This window comes from Ambystoma mexicanum, chromosome 4p (genome assembly GCF_040938575.1).
Source record: "Ambystoma mexicanum isolate Mex_15411 chromosome 4p, UKY_AmexF1_1, whole genome shotgun sequence".
Classification (NCBI taxonomy): domain Eukaryota; kingdom Metazoa; phylum Chordata; class Amphibia; order Caudata; family Ambystomatidae; genus Ambystoma; species Ambystoma mexicanum.
The window spans coordinates 554,027,249-554,045,916 of NC_090927.1; the positions used below are offsets into that span (position 1 = coordinate 554,027,249).

An 18,668-nucleotide genomic window follows, 5' to 3' on the forward strand; every position below is an offset into this window, starting at 1 on the left:
ACTTCAATGGTGCACGCAGGCTTAGCGCACTGGGAAATGAGGGGCCACCTCAAAGCAGACGGCTTGCCAGTGCAACACACAGCCTTATTGAACAGGCTGATCAAGACACTACAGCTCCCAGTGGGCATAGCGGTCATAAAATGCGCCGCCCACATGAAGGGGACAGATTTTATCTCACGCGGAAATCGCGCACCAGACACGGAAGCCAAGAGTATGGCATCCAAAAGTGAGACGATCATGGAAGTGGAAGTTATCCATGACAAAGAGCGAATGATGGTTGCAGGGATTGCATCTGAAATTACAGTAATTTGAGGCAAACACAGCTAATGGAACTCCAAGGGGAGGCATCACAGGAAGAAAAGAACCTTTAGAAACGTTGATTGAGGGTGTTCTTTACACTCCTCTGATGGCTTGTGGCAACAAGACAGCATGGTAAACCAGTAATGCCTGTAGCCCTATTAAAAATAGCGCTGGAGCAGTTACATTATCCGGTGCACATGACAAAAGAAAATTTTGCGACACCACTCGCAGAAGACTGGTTCATACCGAATTTAGCCGAACACGTTGCATTTTTTATAAATCATTGTATAATATGCCAACAATTCACAGCTGGGCACACATTAAACGTAATGAGAGGAGTCATTCCGAGGCCAAATGGGCCTTTTCAGCACTTGCATGTCGATTACGTCAACATGATTCAAGTATGTAACGGGTACATATACATAATTGTTGTGGTGTGGTCATTCTCTAGATGGATTGAGACAGGTCCCTGTACACACCCAGACTCTACCTGTGCGGCCAAACTTTTAGTGAGAGAGGTGTTCCCCAGGTGGGGGATGTGTGAAGTCATGAGATCAGATAACAGAGCTCACTTTGTAAATGAGACATTCGAACAGATTATCTTGCTGCTTGGCATAAAGCACAAGTTCTCGTCGGCATATCATCCACAAGGTAACGGTATCTGTGAGAAGCTCAACGGTTTGTTAAAGGAAAGGATAGCCAAGTTGAAGCTGACTCTAAGAAAGGGATGGTTGCACTGCCTTTCTTTGGCATGCACTTAGGAACCAATGTGGTTCTGACCATCATCTTATGCCACACGTGATAGTCACAGGAAGAAGAATGAGAAATACCTTGACACCTGGAGATAGACCTAGATGTGATGCCCAATTAACAGGAGAAATCTTAGGGTCTGAAATGCAAAACTACCTGAACTGCATGACATCTTGCCTTACTGTAATTTATGACCAGCTGCAGCAACGACAAAAGGGGTGCAGGGCAGCACGGAACACAGAAGGTGATACTACTACAGACACAGCTCAATACCTAGACCCAAACGAGAGGAATCGACGAGCGGCAGGGAAGAACCACAGCACGTGCAGACGAGATCCATGACAAGGAATAAGGATGCATGACCAGCTAATCAAAGACAAAGAACTTTTTGCAAATTGTGGCTTAAATTGGACAATTCCTCTAAGCAAAAAAGGGGATAAGGACATACAAACGGAAACTCTGTGCATCCTAGTTGCAGGGTGAAGGAGAAAATTGCACGTATAAGCCACAACATAGTCTGTTGACTTTGAACGTTGGACTGAGGCACACTTAAGCCTTGATGAGAAAATGATATGCCAAATGTTGACTGAGGACACCTACTTTGGAAACAAATACAGTATCCCGACTCATTCCATACCGAGACCCTATTCGGAATCACTTATGGTGTCCCACAGTAGTGACATCACAAAGGATGTGATAACTTATTTTAATCAAGTGCTAAGATCATACCCTTCATTGGTGGGATGGCTCACCAGTGTCACTGACTCTCTTCAAGATCCTAAAAATGAAAAGACAATAAAGAGATTGCTTACTGTTATTGCCGAACAATTTCTCTTACGTCCTGAGTACAGTGAGAAAGAACCAAATGTCTCAAACACAGACGGAAATAAATGAGCTTATCAATACATTGTTCTTTCGTATAATCGAAGACTGTCCAAATCTTGTCGGAAGAGCAACAGACACAATCACGTTTCTTCGAGATCCAGCAAATACAGAACATCTAAGCCAACTCCTAAATAAAATTGTGATCTTAGTTGCACTCCACGCGAACGGACAGTGCAGACATTGTTTACATTGAAGAGAAAGCATACAATCCTGAACGACTCAGCAAGACAGGACAGATGTCCCTGTCACTAGAAGAAAGCAGGTTAGCTCACGTCATTTTCATTCTAGTCACTAACTTTCCAGAGCTAGTGGAGAGACCAATCGATGTTGACGTCCTCACATTCATCAGAGATCCAGCTAATGTCGCACATATGGGCATGCTCTTGCATGGAATCGTACTACAAATAGAACTCTTGAACCATCAACAGAACTATCTGAGGAGACTCTAAAAGCCTTCCGCCTTGGGACAGATCTAGGAAGCAGTGTCAAGGACTTCACTTATTGCATTTGTTGTTATTTTGTCCTTACTCTTCATATTGACCAGCATACAATACGTCCTCAGGACTGAAGCAAATCCGAGGAGTGGACTGGGAGCTTACTTACTTTGAACATGCACAGTAAAAGGACTTACTGAGGTTTTGGTTGATTTGATTTTTTCTCATAGTTAGCAAAGGAACTGTATCCTGAAATAAGAGACCATTCATCACTGCAAGAGGGGGGACACTTGTGGAGCACCTGACACAGAACCCGAAAGACAATATTAGTTAAAGAAGTACAATAAAGGTAGACATTTGGCAAATGATCGAGATGGGGGTCCAAAGCAGCAACCTGGTCCTCCCACAGGAGAAGAGACGCCCACGATTCTCTGGAAGTAAATGCTGCCACCTGACTTACAGGGGCATAATGTATTTATGTATCATATTCATCATTGTTTTACTGTCACTAATGATCAGAACTGCATTTTTATTGGTGCACAAAGCATTCCAATTCCAGTGCACCCACCTAATGATGAACGCATGAAACCCACAAAAGCACCCAGACCTTACATCGTCATTCCAGTCTAGAAGATCTGATGGAGGAATGAATGAACTTGAAATGGATGTGATTAGCAATGACACACACACACACTTGTGGTAACAACCAAACATAAAAGCCGGAGACAGGGTTGGGAAAGAATGAATGAAGAAAGATTACTGACAACCACACGCATGCAAACACTTAATGCACATGAAACAGGCCTAGTGTCAATGACTGGAGAACCACAAGACAAAAGAGTAGAGAAGAAGAGACTACTTGCCATAAGAAACTCCACAGAAGAGGGTATGGAAAGAAAAGGAGAGTTGGGAAGAAGGCTAACAGAAGCAGCTACGGCCGAAACTCCTAAGAAAACAAGAGCCAACTCGGAGAAGCTCTCTGCACGAACACAACTGATAGTAGACTCATTATGGACATTCATAGCCAAAGCAAGGAAAATACTGGAGGAACTGAAGAATAAAACTGCAGAGACTGTATTGCCAAGCATATATGTTTCAACACAAGGGACAAGTACCAGTTCTACGATACAACCATACACAGGACCAGCGTCAGGGTGGTTGGTATGGGCATTTGTAACCAGCAGAAGAAAGATGTATGAAGACGGGGAAAGAGCTGTCAGACTCTTGTCCACTCAAATGGCGCAGATGAGGAAGCCTGCACCATGGACCGAGATACCTGAGAATCCTCCAGCAAGAAAAAGCCATACAGATGCATTTAGGGATGTAGTCATAGCCAACTACAGGAAAACACTAAGAATCAAGAGAGGCATGCTTGGAGATGACAACAAACTCATCGACTACCTGGATAGCACAGCACATCTGCAAAACAACATTTGGTTCCAGCACATGAACGAAGTTGGAAGACAAAGTTCAGGAGGGGAATGCTTTGTTTGTGCCCTCCTAGCATACAGCATGGGGAAATCCAAGATCTTCGTAGCTGTAGAAATTGATGTCCAGACACCACACTGTCTTTCACACGTAGCCACGTGCAAAACTAGAGGCCAGTTTATGGGAAATGACGCTTCCCTAGAATTGGCAACTGAAACAGCCTTTCCCGACAAAGATGATTATGTTCAAGACATTAAGACAAGAAACAGAGCTCATACTAGGAATCATGTGATCAGGTATGAGAAGCCTGGAGTTAAAGGATCAGGAATAAGATGGGTAGTGAACTCAAGACTAAATGTCCAAGGAAAAACCCCAGAGGAAGCTCGAAAGTGGAAGAATAGAGCCCAAATGCAGATTTGGGGAACAGTGCTTTCACCAGATGGATGGGAGAAAGGAGTGGTGATTTGCAGAGGCTGGGTGATCACTGGACTCTACAAAGAAAATGTTGACATCATGCTGATAGTGCCACTGGAGAGCCCAGAGTTCTGCTTCAGAAATAACAGCACTAGAAAGTTGGGAGAGAATAAGAACTGTGGACAAGTTTTGACGCTCCAGGAATGGTGCATGGAATTGCAGTAATTATAGATCATTATTGGGCATGTGGATCCAAGGCATACATCAGACTGCCGAAAAACTGGGGAGGCATATGCACAATAGTGAATGTCCATGTTTCAGCATTGGTGATCCTGAAAAGTCACCTGAATATTAACAGTTTCCTGAAAGCATTTGCTCACATGAGGAAGAGGAGATCTGTGGAACTAATAACTCGAATGAAGAGAGAGAATTACTTCTCTGCTAAATCAGAAGAAGCATTTCATGCAATCCCATATGAACACAGGCTGGTCAGCCTCACCTCATCAATATTCACGACGATCTTCATGCCGAGAATCCAAGTTGGAGTAAATACTAAATGGTTGCAGGTAACCAGATGGAAGGTACTGCAGACCATCAACACAACCATAAAAGGATTCAATGCAATCAAGGAAGAGTTAAGAGCCATCCGACTGATGACTCTCCAGAACGGATATGTCCTTGACATGATCACTGCTATGGATGGAGGAGTTTGTGCAAAAATTGGAGAATCTTGTTGCACGTGTATACCTTCTCACGATGAGGAGAATGGAACTTTAACAGAGGCCATAGATATGCTGACAAACCTGCAGAACCAGATGATCGATGAAACTGATGAAGTTGATGATGACAGCTGGTTTGGATCAGTATTCTTGTGGGTCCCACAATAGATGGCAGATGCATTCAAGTTCTTGAGAGCCCTGTTAGTGATGATTTTGTGTTATCAAGATAATAACCTCTCAATGCCAGAAGACTGCGGAGAAAGCCATAGGGATGAAGATCATGATTGATGTCAAGCCAGGATAGAAGCCCAAGGACCTGACTGATGAAGAAATAAGAAACTTTGTGAAGGCCAGCATTCACGCACGAAAAGGAACAAAGTTTCTCTATCCTGGGAGGCACAGAAATTATGTGGGAAGATGGATTTACTGTAGTCAAAATTGACAATGTTAACTAATGACATGGAATAAAGACGAACATGTAAGAACAGCAGGAAGCCTGAAAGGAGTAATAAAAATATGGACTCCAAAAAGACACTTCTTCAAACCATCATGTATAGACCCAGAAGATAAAGAGGGAATGAACACAGGCGACGGATTGAAGATAAATACAGAAGAATCGAGTAAGATGAATCCAAAGACGGTGGTGAAAGTGGTCGATGAATCGCCCAGAGGGGGAAGTGTAGAGGAGGTCCCAAATAAAGCCTGCACTCCAGTTGCCCATTTAGAAGTACCAGGAACGTTCACACCAAAATATGTGACGTATGATCAGCAAATAAACCAGCAGAGAGCCGCAGTAGGGCTCTGCCCAGTACCTATCAGAAGAGCAACACCAATTGTGTCAAATGGGAAATTATATCGTACCTCCTATTGCAACAAATATATGTATATTGGCCTACGCCAAGCTGCTTGTAAACCACTTGCGAAGAAATCCGTGTTGCAAGGTCCTGACCTTAGAATCAATGTAAGCTGCCATTTTAGGTCAATCCACCATTTTAGGTTCTTTCTGTAAAGTCACCCTGTGAGTTAAAATGGTGGACGATGTCATTCCGAAATACAACATGGCCGTCTTGACCTCTGTGTATAATTAATATGTAACTTGCCTGCAGACCACTTGCTGGGGTCATGAACTGAGACCTTGTCCTTCACTGACCGGTGTGTAAAGGATTACTTATGCAATTAAACTAATCCACGAGCATATGTTAAGAACAATGTATCCAAATACTGAACTAAGGACACTTATTTAACTACATTGTATTAATGTTGGAGAAGACCTTCATGAGATCCTTAAATACACTGTTACCCTGTAGGCTTGTTGGCAAATGTATTAAAAGCAATCCCTATGCATATAGTGGTATGGACCCGGCATGAACCCTAGATCAGTAATATATTAGAGGAATATTAACCAGAAGTAGGGTTGGATATCATGTTCGCAAATGGTATAAAAGAACAACAAATTCTAATGTACAGCGTCTCTCACTAAGCACACTGAACCACGCTGGAGTTCGTTGTGTTGTACTGAGGGCCGATAGCTATCTGTTACTTTTCTTGGAAAACTGTTCAGTATAAAATAAATATCTCTGTATGTTCCTTTGTAACCCGTGTTTGGTGTATTTCCTTTTGGGGTACTCAGCCTCGATATTTTGATTTTGTTTTCACAATTGAAGTACCAATACCCAGACAACCATGGACAGTAAGGTATCCATTAAGAAAACCCTACCAGCAAATGAGACGAAATGAAGAGTGCCTAAGTACTGTCCCGGAAGAAACCAAAAAAGTCTTAATGGACGACGAATGGTGATGCCACGGGGACCCGGACAGACTCGCAGATAGAAGAAATGATGACCCGAGAATGGCACAAAGAGATGAAGTGCCATGAATAAAGATATTGTGAACCTAAAGTGGAAGAGCAATGTTGAAATGCAAAGAAGTTCAAGCTGTAAGCAAGATGAAGATATTCAACCAGTTTACACCTGTAAATATGCTTGGAACCGCAAGAAAGCTAAGAAAACAGTGCAGCTTGCCAGGCTAAGTAGAAGAATAGTGCGGCAAGCGCCATTATACATAATGCTACCTCAAGCAAAGGACTTTAGTATAAGTATATTCCACTTTGCAAACAAAGCAGAATCAACTCAGGTTACTAAAGGCCGAATGATCAGAGATTCCTATTCTTTCAAAACAAGAAGAGCCGGCTAAATCGAAACTCGGCAGATGCAACTCGTGCCAGGAGAGCCAAGGTCATACCAATAAAAAGAAGGAACAGTAGCTACATATAATTGAAACTTAAGAACAGAATATCATGTCTCTGAAAGGTCAAGATAAGGTGGCATAGGCTGGTGGCAAGCTAAATAAGAATCAAATACACAAATTGAGAGAAACTAGACAAATTCATGGTGCGGGAAACACGTGACCAGCTGAGCGAGAAGAAGCATGGGTTCACACCTACGCTTGGCATCCGCCCAGGCAGAGATATCAGAACTTTTTCAGACAGAAGATGCAGTTATGAGGCCAACCACACTGAAGTAATTGTTACATAGTTGCTGAAGCAATGATTGATTGTAACCTTAATTGGAGAAAGGACGGGTAACTAAGGGGCACCCCGCACCTGGTCGACCGCTCAGCGTGCAACTAAGCGAAGTGGAAGAATATGCATGGGGTTGGTGGCAACCCAATCACAAGAGAAACAATAATCTAGGGTCCTATAATTCGTAGAAGCAAGGAGACGTTGTACTTTTAGGAACATTTTCAGTATTCATTTTTGGAGGTAGGGCTTAGATGCCACCGGACAGTGTTTACCCAATCCCCGCACTCCGTTACCATATACAGATATAGTACCTATATGAAAGTTACCTTTTCCTAACCAATAGAATTGCATGTTAACTTTTGAGAGTTACACGTCAACTATGACGAGTTTTGAGTATAAATGTTACAACTTGTATGAAGTTCGTAGGAGTTGAAGGGAGAAGGACAATCGCATCACTGCTGATTTCCATGACTCACCGTTTTTTGTACTTGTCATTAAATGGACTCCCTTTGCCAAACCATTGAGTTGTCCTTATTGATTGGTGTTGGAGTAATAAAACTGCACCCCTATCCATCTCAAGGGTGCAGCTATCTCTTCTTACAGTACTTCGGAGCTAACCTTGGCTCTATGGGCCAGCCGGGGGTATCCGGAGTACAGGGGGTGCTGAGAAAAGTCTCATGAGTCCCCCATAATATACAATCCCTCACTCCTAACCTCCCTCCCATTCTGCTCTTGGCTGTTGGGTTCCCACAGTTTATCTTTTCCCTTTTCAGCACTGTGAACGACTGATGAGGAACGTTATTCCTGTGGACGGTGATTATCAACCGACGTTAGAACATGTCTCCTTCTGGAAATATTCCTCTTTCGTTAACTACAGGTTTAAAGAGGAAGACCTTCCTTTGAGATGAATGATCCACCTTGAAACAATGCAAGCTAATCACTGGAACCAATCACATCATCTTGCGCTTGTACTAGGGCCATAATGGCACTACACGCACTGACTTCCCTTGAAGGGTCACCAGCAAGAAAGAGGAAATAGAGACTCGACCAAAGACATTTCTTCCAATTCTGCAAAAAAATGCAAAAACGTTTTCCATTCGTTTGCAATACGAGTGGATGATATTGAGTTTTTTTTTTATTGCGCAAGCCACCGCTTTTTTAATTACAGCCAACTTAATTCGAGATATCGTTTTCCTGCTCAAAATCACATTTTTCAAATGCCACAGTCATATTTCTTAGAGCCTTGTATGACTTGGATACCAGCGTCCGGCAAACAACATTAGCAAACTGATTAACTTGCCTCGCATTTAAAGATAACTTAATTTTTGTGTTAAGTTCCAACTGTGTTATTGTCTGCCACCTCCAGCAAAGTGTTGCAAATGGCGCCCTGATTATGCGCTGACAGCAGGCGATACTAACATGCTCTCAATAGTCCAGCATGCCACCACCAAACAAGCTATAAATCTCTGCTTTTGGACAATCAGCCAGATTGTTTCCCAGGAAGTGCAATACTGTACAGTTCTGCCACGGCGCCTCGTTGATCTGTTCTGAGGCCAGAACAAAATGTACTCATGGTGCTCATTATAATTCAGAATCCTGTGTAGATGGTACAGCTATATGATACTCTGAACATTTCGATAATTATAATATGTGTATATTTGTAGCAAATGTGGCTACCTCAGCTTTCATACACGAACCTTTTGAACATGTTGCTGCCCCTTTGCATTTATGGAGGACCAATTTGCTTATTAAATGTCCTCAGTAACAAGGCTGCTGAGGCAAACTGTGCATTTATTGACAATCCTGGGAGCAATGGAGATGGCTATGAAAACATGTATGCAGCACTTAATAACACCCGTAACCCCATGATGCGTTGAAACGGGTGTCTGCAACAAGTGGCTCTCCAGATGTGTTGGACTGCAATCTCCATTAGCCACACCCAGCATAGTGAATAGTTAAGGCTCATTGTACAGTGTTCTTTGTTATTTGTATTTATTACATTACATTAGAGATCATGGCAAAGTTTGCCCTAGTGCTAATATGAAATTGTATGACAACAAAGGCAAACGTTTCCCTGGTGCAAAAATGCAAAAAAGAAAAAGAACATTAAGTAAAGCAATGTATTTGGTACAAGTTTTTTTCTATTTTTTATTCCGCCACCTTTGAACAATTAGAATGTAGACTGCTTCACACCTTAAACCTATGGAGGACACAAATGATATGCTGCCTCGCTTCAGTTCTTGCTAGGAAGGGCTATTACGCCATTGATCTACTTCTCTTTCTAGCTGCCGTCTTATCTTGTAGCTAACTGGGTATTCATCCTGCCTACCTAAGCATGAATGCAACACAATGCAGCGTTTTATGATTGATGTGCTTTACTTTGATGAGATCATTGACACTTGCACTACCTGTGTATTGAAATATATATGAATATGAAAGATAAAAATTCTTCTTGAACCCTGAACATAGAAGCTCACTCTTTGCTGTACATGGTTTTTTCTGTCTGTTCCGAGTTTGTCTACTGCAATAAAGATTTCTTCTTGAAATGATTACATTGAAACTGATCTCAGTGTCTGAATATCGTGCATACACAGGGCCCCAATACTGTTTTAGATTCCTGACCCATACCAGCATAGAATGATACAAATTCATGGCCAGGCCTCTAGAATTACTGTCAAAGAAAAATATCTTTGGCTCCTGGCCTGCCAAATATTATTAACTGCATGCACCCTTATTCTCTACAAATAAATGGAGTTGCACGTTTTTCTGATAGTATGATGGCATAGTCTCGCATTTGTCTAACACATATTTGAGTTTGTTCATTGCAATTCCCTTTGATGTCCATGCCTATGTTCATATATAAATGCTACAGTATCCCCCTAGTCTCATATCCACAGGTGTTGCTATTGATTGACACAGCTGAAAACATTGAGCTATCAAATAACTTCAGTTTTGCAGCATACCTGTTGTATTTTCACTAACAGTCCCCGGGGAACTATACTTTGTTGGTGTCATCTTTCACCACCTAAATCTTTTTGGAAATCACCCAATCTCTGCATGTTGCCTTTTAATGGGGGTTTTCTAAGCTTGTCATTTGACTTAGCCCACACTAGAGTTCTTCTAAGTTTTCTTACCAGTAGTCAACATTTCATACACATACTAACATAATATGTGATGATGAATGTAAAGGAAAACATATTATGACATGATGTTTTCTGAGGATATTGGCTGCAAAGGGCCCCAGACTACTCTGCAAAGCAGACAGACACCATCCCTTAATCCTTCTAAAGTGTGCTTGTTGTTGCAGCTTCCTCTTCTCAAGTAAGGAAGAGGCCCTGCGGATCCTCCAACAGCCCTGCATCTTTGCATGCATTCACTGCCTCCCCTACTTCCATCACAGCCTCCACAAGAGGCCCAGCTTCCCCTGCCTGTGTGCTATTAGTTGGGGGCTCCACTAACTTACAACATATGAGAAAACGTAAGGGGAAGGGAGTCAGTCTTGCTGGCATTGTGAACTGTCTCAGAAAAGGCGAGGGGAAGGGAGTCATTCCCCTGACTCTGTGAACGAACTGAAAACAAGACACCTGGAGAACGGGGGCATTCTGCAGGAACCCAATAGTGGAGAAAAGAACTTTGGGCAATGAGGAACATTGATGCTTGAGCTGGAACTTTGATCTGAAATATAGTCTTGTGCCTTGAAAAGGGGATTAAGAGCTGGGGAAGGGAGTCATTCCATCAGGCAAATATCCCACCTAAGAATTGCAACTATACCTTTTGAGGTGGAACTGAGAACCATTTGTTGACATCTCAACCTGTAACTTTGCTTTGATACCTTGAAAAGGTATCGAGGCCTGGGTAGAGGAGTCATCCCCTGAGGTAAAAAGTCCCACCTACAGTTGAAACTGGGATCCGTTGTCCAGAAGAAGAGAGTCATTCTTCTGGACACAAAAGATCCATTACCTCTTTAGTTAAGTTGCAAGTTTGACAGACAGTGTAATGCATTTTGAGACACAATGGTGGACTCTTTTTCATTTACTTGGACATTCTGATGGAATCCTTCATTCCTTGGTTGCAGCAGAGAAAGCCCTCTTAGAGTTAGGGAGAAAGAGGTTTCATCATTATTTTGATTAAATAAAGGTTTATGCCAAAAAGCATGCCGCCTGTGGGCCAGTCTCCTGCTTCTGCAGCCTTACAGATGGCACTCCTTTCTTTATGTAGTCAGTTTTAGGAGCATGATAAAATGAAAGACTAATCTACGCCTTTTCCAACTCTCTAAAAGTGTTTCTGATTCCAGCCACTGGTCCTGTTTTGTCATTGAATTGTTGGGTGTCTGTGCTGTGAGGCATTCATGGGATTCTCATAAAAAAATCTATTTATGATCTACAGCAGCTTTGTACAGAGTAGTAAATTCTGACTAGCAGAACATGGGAAATAGATACATGCTTTTATATATATTATTATATATTATACATCATCTGATTTGTTTTGCCAATACGTCTGTTACAATACAAACCTTTGCAGATAGGTTTACTTTGGCTCCATGTGCCATCTTTAGTACAAAGTATGGAAGACGATGCGGCAGAATCAGCAACATAGCCAGGGTTACATCGATAAACCACAGTCTTGTTAAATGTAAAGTCACTTCCAAAATGTATGCCATTCGCCAATGAACCTGGATCTGCACAGCTGATAACTACAAACAGAAGAGAAACAACATATTTTAATAAGTAACTTTCATGTATTTGTTCAACAAGGTTTCAATGGAGAGAAAATAGGCAACACTATCCTCCAGCATTCCTCATACATATCAAACACCAGGTAGGTTTGTGAATGCATAACTTTCATTTTAAGCACACACTATCCATTTGTTGTTTGTACCTTCATTTCCCATCATTCATAATGGTCTTCATTTTGTAATTGTATCTTCTGCACTTTGTCAAAAAACAATGACATATTATCAAATTATAAAATGATCAATGAGAAAATGATATGCGTTTGTCAAAGCTGGAAATCACCATCTACTAATGTTTTATTTAAATGAGACTGCTTATATGTTCACAAATGTGCTGCATCTAAATCAGGAGGAGGTAGAGAAAATGCAATCTTTGTTTTATAGGATATACCCGGCGTTGCCCCGAATTTAATTTCCTCATAGGTACTAACTGTTAGAAATCAATTAAGGTAGCTTTACGATTTTTGGAAATTCTGCATAAGGAAGGTGAAAAGAAAAATTCACTACATTTTTTGATTATTTAATATTTTAAACATCTTTTCTTACAAAGACTACCCAACAGAATAGTTTGTTCTTCTTAAAAAACAAATTCTGAAACTTATAACTTTACATGAGAACAACATGGAGGTTCCTGAGCAGCATGACGGGTGACATGATGCTGACGATGCCCATAACTATGGACTTAAAGTATAATATTACCCAAGTACATGTTAATTGTAAGGTGTGTTTATAAAGAACATTCTTTGTTTTGCCAGTTGCAGCAAAGATATACAACTGATTTGGGGAACCCACTCTAGAACAGGTGACATATAACTGCCCATGGGAGAAACAGGAAGATTTTTCAAGTTATTACCAGTCCACTTGATTGACTGTCCCTGTGCCTTGTTGATCGTGATACCGAATGCCAGTCTGACCAGGAACTGTAGGCACTTGAAAATGAATGGGATGTCTGTCGGAAGGACAGGAATGCGGGAGATGAATACATCTTCTGCTTTACCCTTCCAGGTCAACACTGTCATTTCAATTGCGTTGGGCAGCAATTTTCTGATGCACTGCTATATACCTATAGACAGCCCATGTGGGTCAAGATTGTGACGGGTGACACAACTTTCAGTTAAAGGCGATGTGGTGGCATTCCCGGAGGGTTCAGTGAGTTGAGCAATTCTGTACGATAGTTTATAGCTTTATAAGTATCCCCCACTGTATCAATTGAGTTGTACCCTAAAACTATTCCTGGAAGAATAGTCTGAATCTGATTATTAATTTCACTGGCAGAATTATTATTATCAGCAAGGATAGCTCGTTCACACAGCCACTTGCGAAAGTACACTTTAGCACTATTAGTAAGAGAGTGACAGAAATGCAAGAATCACCTCTTTATATAGCAACAATTTGGATATTTCTGGAATGTTACCTGCCTTAACTTCACCTCTAAGGTCCATACGCCTCGCCTTCACCTCCTATATGCCTTTAGCCTACACCGCTCATACGCCTTTGCCTCCTATATGCCAGTGCTTTATCAAGCCACAAACCCACAAAAAATGTTTGACTTTTTAAACATAGATGTATTAAAATTATTGTTTTATGTATAACAGGTTCTGTAGACAGACATGATAACACTGATTCTGTAGGTCACTGTTCTGATTCACGTATCGATTGATGCTTCGCTCCCCCAAGTAAACTGCACTGAGAATGGGCTTGTGTGGCTGGCTGACATACCCCAGAGCAGACCTTGTGGGAGGCGAGAGTTGATGTACTGCTGCAAACTGGGACCTTCTATGCTCTTTCCCCACCTGTTGCCTCACCCTGGCGTGGTGCAGTTCATTGCAGTGCAAATAACTTGGAAACCGTGCATCCTAGGGCATGGACCTTTTCGTGTAAGGAACAGTCCTTCTATGACAACATTGATGGTTCGCCGATTTCAGGCAACCGCCTTTTGTGTGAAGGTGCTGAAATCCAGGGAAATATCATGTAGCTATGTGCAGAGGCAACTGGTAACTATGCAAAATGTGGTGCAGATTGGGCAAACAGTGAGGAATCATATAATGAACAACACTTTGGGCCTCATCACGACTTGGGCGGTAACGGTAACGCTATTAGCGCGGGCGGTATTAGTCCTACCGCCGAACTCCCCAGTGCTAATAGCGCCGGATCACGAGTTCGGTGGTAATGTAAGTCCCCATTCCCCACTGAGCCCATTCAGGAATGCCCCATTCCCCATTGGGCTCAATGGGGAATCTTTGCGCTAATACCACCGGCGGATTTTCTGCCGGCGGTAATAGCACGAATTTTCCGCAGATTTCCCCCCAGCTCAGAGCTGGGGCTAAATCCGCCAAAGCCCTGATTCGGTGGACCCTTAAATCCGGCGGTAATAGCGCTACTGCCGGATTTAAGGGTTACCGCCGAAGTCATGATGAGGCCCTTTGTCAAGCCACAAACCCACGCAATGTTTTTGAATTGTGCTGAAATCTGGGGAACGGGTAGGGTGTCCAAATATCATGTAACCAGTAATGTCCGGGGAGTCCTAAGAGGTAACTTTGCAAAATTTGGTGCAGAATGATGAGATAGTGTGGGTTTGCATAAGGAACAACTCTTCACAATACATCCTGCCACAGACACATGTTTACTTTTATATATATATATATAGATATTGATATGTGATACTGATTGGGTATTGAATTAAAATACAAATGTAATCTATTCTTAAAACACATATCAAAATGTGTTTTATAATTTCAATCCTATCTCTTCAATGATATTCAGTAAGACAACTATCAAAGTGATGCATGCATGGAGTGGATATGACACACATCTTCTGCATGTTGATCTCAGAGCGCTCTTGGCCTGACTTGCGATTTGTATTCTGCAGCCGGGGTGCATGGATCAAAGGTGCATTTTGCGAAGGGACGGGAGGTACTACATTCTTGTTCCGGCTAGAAATGCCTGCCTATGTATGCTTGAAAGACATAAGGCTTAATGTAGAGATGTGTTGCATTTCCATAGGCAGACTGATATTGCACAGTGTGCCTTTCTGAAAGTCCTGATGAGTGGCATATGTGGCATTGTTGGGTGTCATTCATGACGTCTAGAGATGTGATTAGATCATGGTGCAGAACATGTATGACTGCTGTTATGCACACAGGACCTACAGGAAGGAGTGCAGCTGTGATATTGTTGTATGCTTTCTGTTAATAGTTCTCTAGAACTTACATCCGTTGTGCATTGGCTGTACAGATCAATACATTTTCTGGGTTTTATAACAAAAGTGAGAATATTCTGCAGTGCATATTATTTCAGGACTCAGCAGTCCTGCCGATGCTGGGAATGATAGATCTGTCTATCACACTGTAAAATAAGGTCCAAGTGATGGCTATATTAATGATGTCCTCATGACTGCAAGTAACAGGGAAATTGAATACGCTGGATTCATTGACTTTCCTGTAGGTGAGCGGGTCCTTGTGTTTTCAGATCAAGGTCGGAAGTGAGCTCCAGAGCAGGGCAGTTTGTCCTGAGGATGAAGCATCACTTAAGTAAGATTTTAAATAACATTGCATTTATATCTTTACATCTGGTTGAGGGCAAAGGCTCTATTTTGATTGGTAACTGTGAAGTTGACTTTGTAGAACCGTGGGTACAGTTCCTAACAGTGTCCGGAGTGTGATGCATTAGACGGTTGGGATGTGGTCCTGATGTGGCAAAATGGTACAGGATGGTGGCTCTGTTTTGGAAATACTATAGTATCCAGATCCGCCTGGAGAGTCACGTCAAAATAAGATTAAATGCTGTAGTGATCTTGACTCTGTGAGAAGCCCAATATTGCAAAAATGGCCATGAGATATCGGTTAACATTTGTAGAATCAGTGTTCTGTAAATTGTGACGTGTTAAAAATGACTAGCATAGTTGTGTAACTTTACAACAACAAACAACTATATTCAGCGGAAAGCCATCAAAATGCAAATTGCAACAAATACATGTTCATACATGCAAACATTCCATCTAAAAATGATACATTGTATACATGAAAATATACACCTAATATAAACAGCTGATCCAATGCACTCAATGACATCTATTGCACAGATCATTTAAAAATAAAATAAATAAGAAGCTTAGTAACCAGATGCCCTTTGTAAGGGTGTAGACGGAGTAGACTGACACACATGTGACATGATTAGTGGCAGAGACTTTTATGTTGTTCAAAAAGAGAGAAACCTATCTCTCTCTAACTCTAAGAGGGATTCCTCTGCCTCAAATAAGGTCCTAAGCAGTCTGTTAGAATGTCCAGGTAAATGAAAAGAGTCCACCATCATGTATACAAATACCTACTTCTATCCCTTACATTATTAAGTCAACTAAAGAGATACTGGGTCTTCTTGGTCCAGAAGAATGGCTCCCTTTTTATGGACACATTCTCTCAGGCACAGTTCCCATTTGCCAACTGGAACTATAAAGCAGACTCCCTTCTCCAACTCTCAATTCCTTTCCAGGATAAAACACACCATTCTAGCTTGAGGTGTTGTAAAGTTCTCAGTTCAAACTTAAAGGATCCACCTCAAACAACATTCCTTCTTGCCCTAGTTTTCATCACTATTGGATTCCTGGGGAATGCCTCCCTTCTCCAGGTATCTTACTCTCAATGCACTTGCCGTGCCAGGGTAATTACTCTCTTCCCAGGGCTTTCTTCTTCTTGATTTCCTGGCACAAAACACCAGGGGGTATTCCCCTGATCTCTCTTGGATTTACGATCAACAACGTCTGAGGATATAGGTTCTTTCCCTTGTTCTCTCTTGGTTTCACAGTACACAGACATTGGAGGAATGATTCCCTTCCCTGGGCCCCTCTCTGGCTTTTCTCAGACTTCATGGATGCTTTGGGGAATTACTCCCATCCCACGGCCCTTTCCTGCCTTATTTTACAGTTTAACACACCAGGGTGAATGTCTCCCTTCCCCATGCCTTTCTCAGACACTCTATTTGCTGTGAGCCTTTCCAGTGGCTCTGGTAGGCAGAGATAGTACACTTCCCTGCCAGGTACTGCCACGAAGAAGATGTACAGTTCAGGAACTCCTCCCTGTTCACAATCGGGTCCCTGACCCAGTCTCTTTCACTCTGTTTGACTTCTACTGTACTTGGTTTGCTATCCTGGCAGGTATAGTACTCTGCCCAACCTTTCTTATATTTTAGTTCTGGATCCCATACTCTCAAAAGAGTTTCTTGTGTTCCCTCTGTGGACCCAGACAGCCCCCATAGCATCAAAAGGAGCATCTGGTCCTCTTTGTTGGTTTCTGTCTTCCCTGAAGCTTCTGACGGCTCCCTCGCTGGTTCTTTGATCCTTGCACAGCACTTCACTGGAGCCGGGCTGCGCATCTCTGCTCAACCATGTGGTTTGGTGGGTTCTTTGTTCCTCGTGCTGCCTCCTGCGGTTCCACAGCACTTCACTGGAGCTGGGCTCCGCATCTCTGCTTGAACATTTGGTTTGATTGTTTCTCACGCCTGGATGTTCTTCTTCTTCTGTTCTCAGTCTGCAGGTGCATGGCAGATCAGTGAGGGATGGCGTAGTTCCTCCGAGTATGTCCCGTTCAGCATCTTCTGCTTTGCTTGCAGTGTGGGTACTTTGCTCGCAGTGCCTTCAAGGATGGTCTGACAACAATGTTGGTCCTTCCTCAATCTTTAAGCCACTGGGCATTTGAAAGATAGAACGTTCAATACAATTCAGATGGTGATTCATGTTGTCTCCACAACTCCTCCGCCTATCAGTATATTGCAGTGGGCTTTCACTGGAGTCAATCCTACTGTTCCTCGTCACAGTAATTGGATTTTACCTCATCTTACAAACATACATAGGAGAGGATACTTGATTAGAGGAAGGCAAGGCAGGAGGTGGGAAGAGGTGGGAGTGTGTGTTGGAAATACCATGTTCTCCCCAGGTCGTCACTAGTCCTACAGGCGTTTCCCTCCTTATGAGATCCACCCGCTGAGTACAACCCCAAGGGGGACTACTGGGTAATGGCCTCATCTCCCTGGCATCATGGCAAGGGGCTCCCGCTACGGGAGAAGTGATGACATCTGGGTATTTGTAACACCTTCCTACTGGGCAAACACAAGGGAGCACTCTCACCATCAATTACTTAAAACTATTTTTCTTATTGAAAATGCAGCATTTGCCATTTCAGACAATACTTAGAGCTTACTTGAGACCATTTGCATGTAAAAACTGCTAGAGGAAGTATGTGCAGTGACAACTTTGACAACATGTATCAATGGGTTGAATTATCCAGCAAGGAGAGATATTGCTCAAAACACCAATAGTTTGTGTGTCCAAATATAGACTGGTCTTGAACATGTGTCCCTAGTATTTAGGAAATGTGACAGTGCCCAGTCCTTGAAAGCTGTTTTTTTTACAATTTCTTTAGTTTTACCATCCATATTGACAAGCTAATTCCGTAAATAAACATATGTTAACACTAACAACATTATTTTGGAAA

General features: G+C 42.3%; 1 protein-coding gene across 2 annotated transcripts in view; it reads right to left on the reverse strand.

Moving 5' to 3' along the window:
* The window catches only part of CSMD1 (CUB and Sushi multiple domains 1), a 5,442,057-nt gene that overhangs the window by 278,606 nt on the left and 5,144,783 nt on the right, over positions 1-18,668 (reverse strand). For both annotated transcript variants that reach the window (XM_069606098.1, XM_069606099.1), the window contains exon 59: positions 11,965-12,144. In XM_069606098.1, coding sequence (XP_069462199.1) covers positions 11,965-12,144 — 180 coding nt within the window. The remainder of the gene's footprint in view (positions 1-11,964; positions 12,145-18,668) is intronic.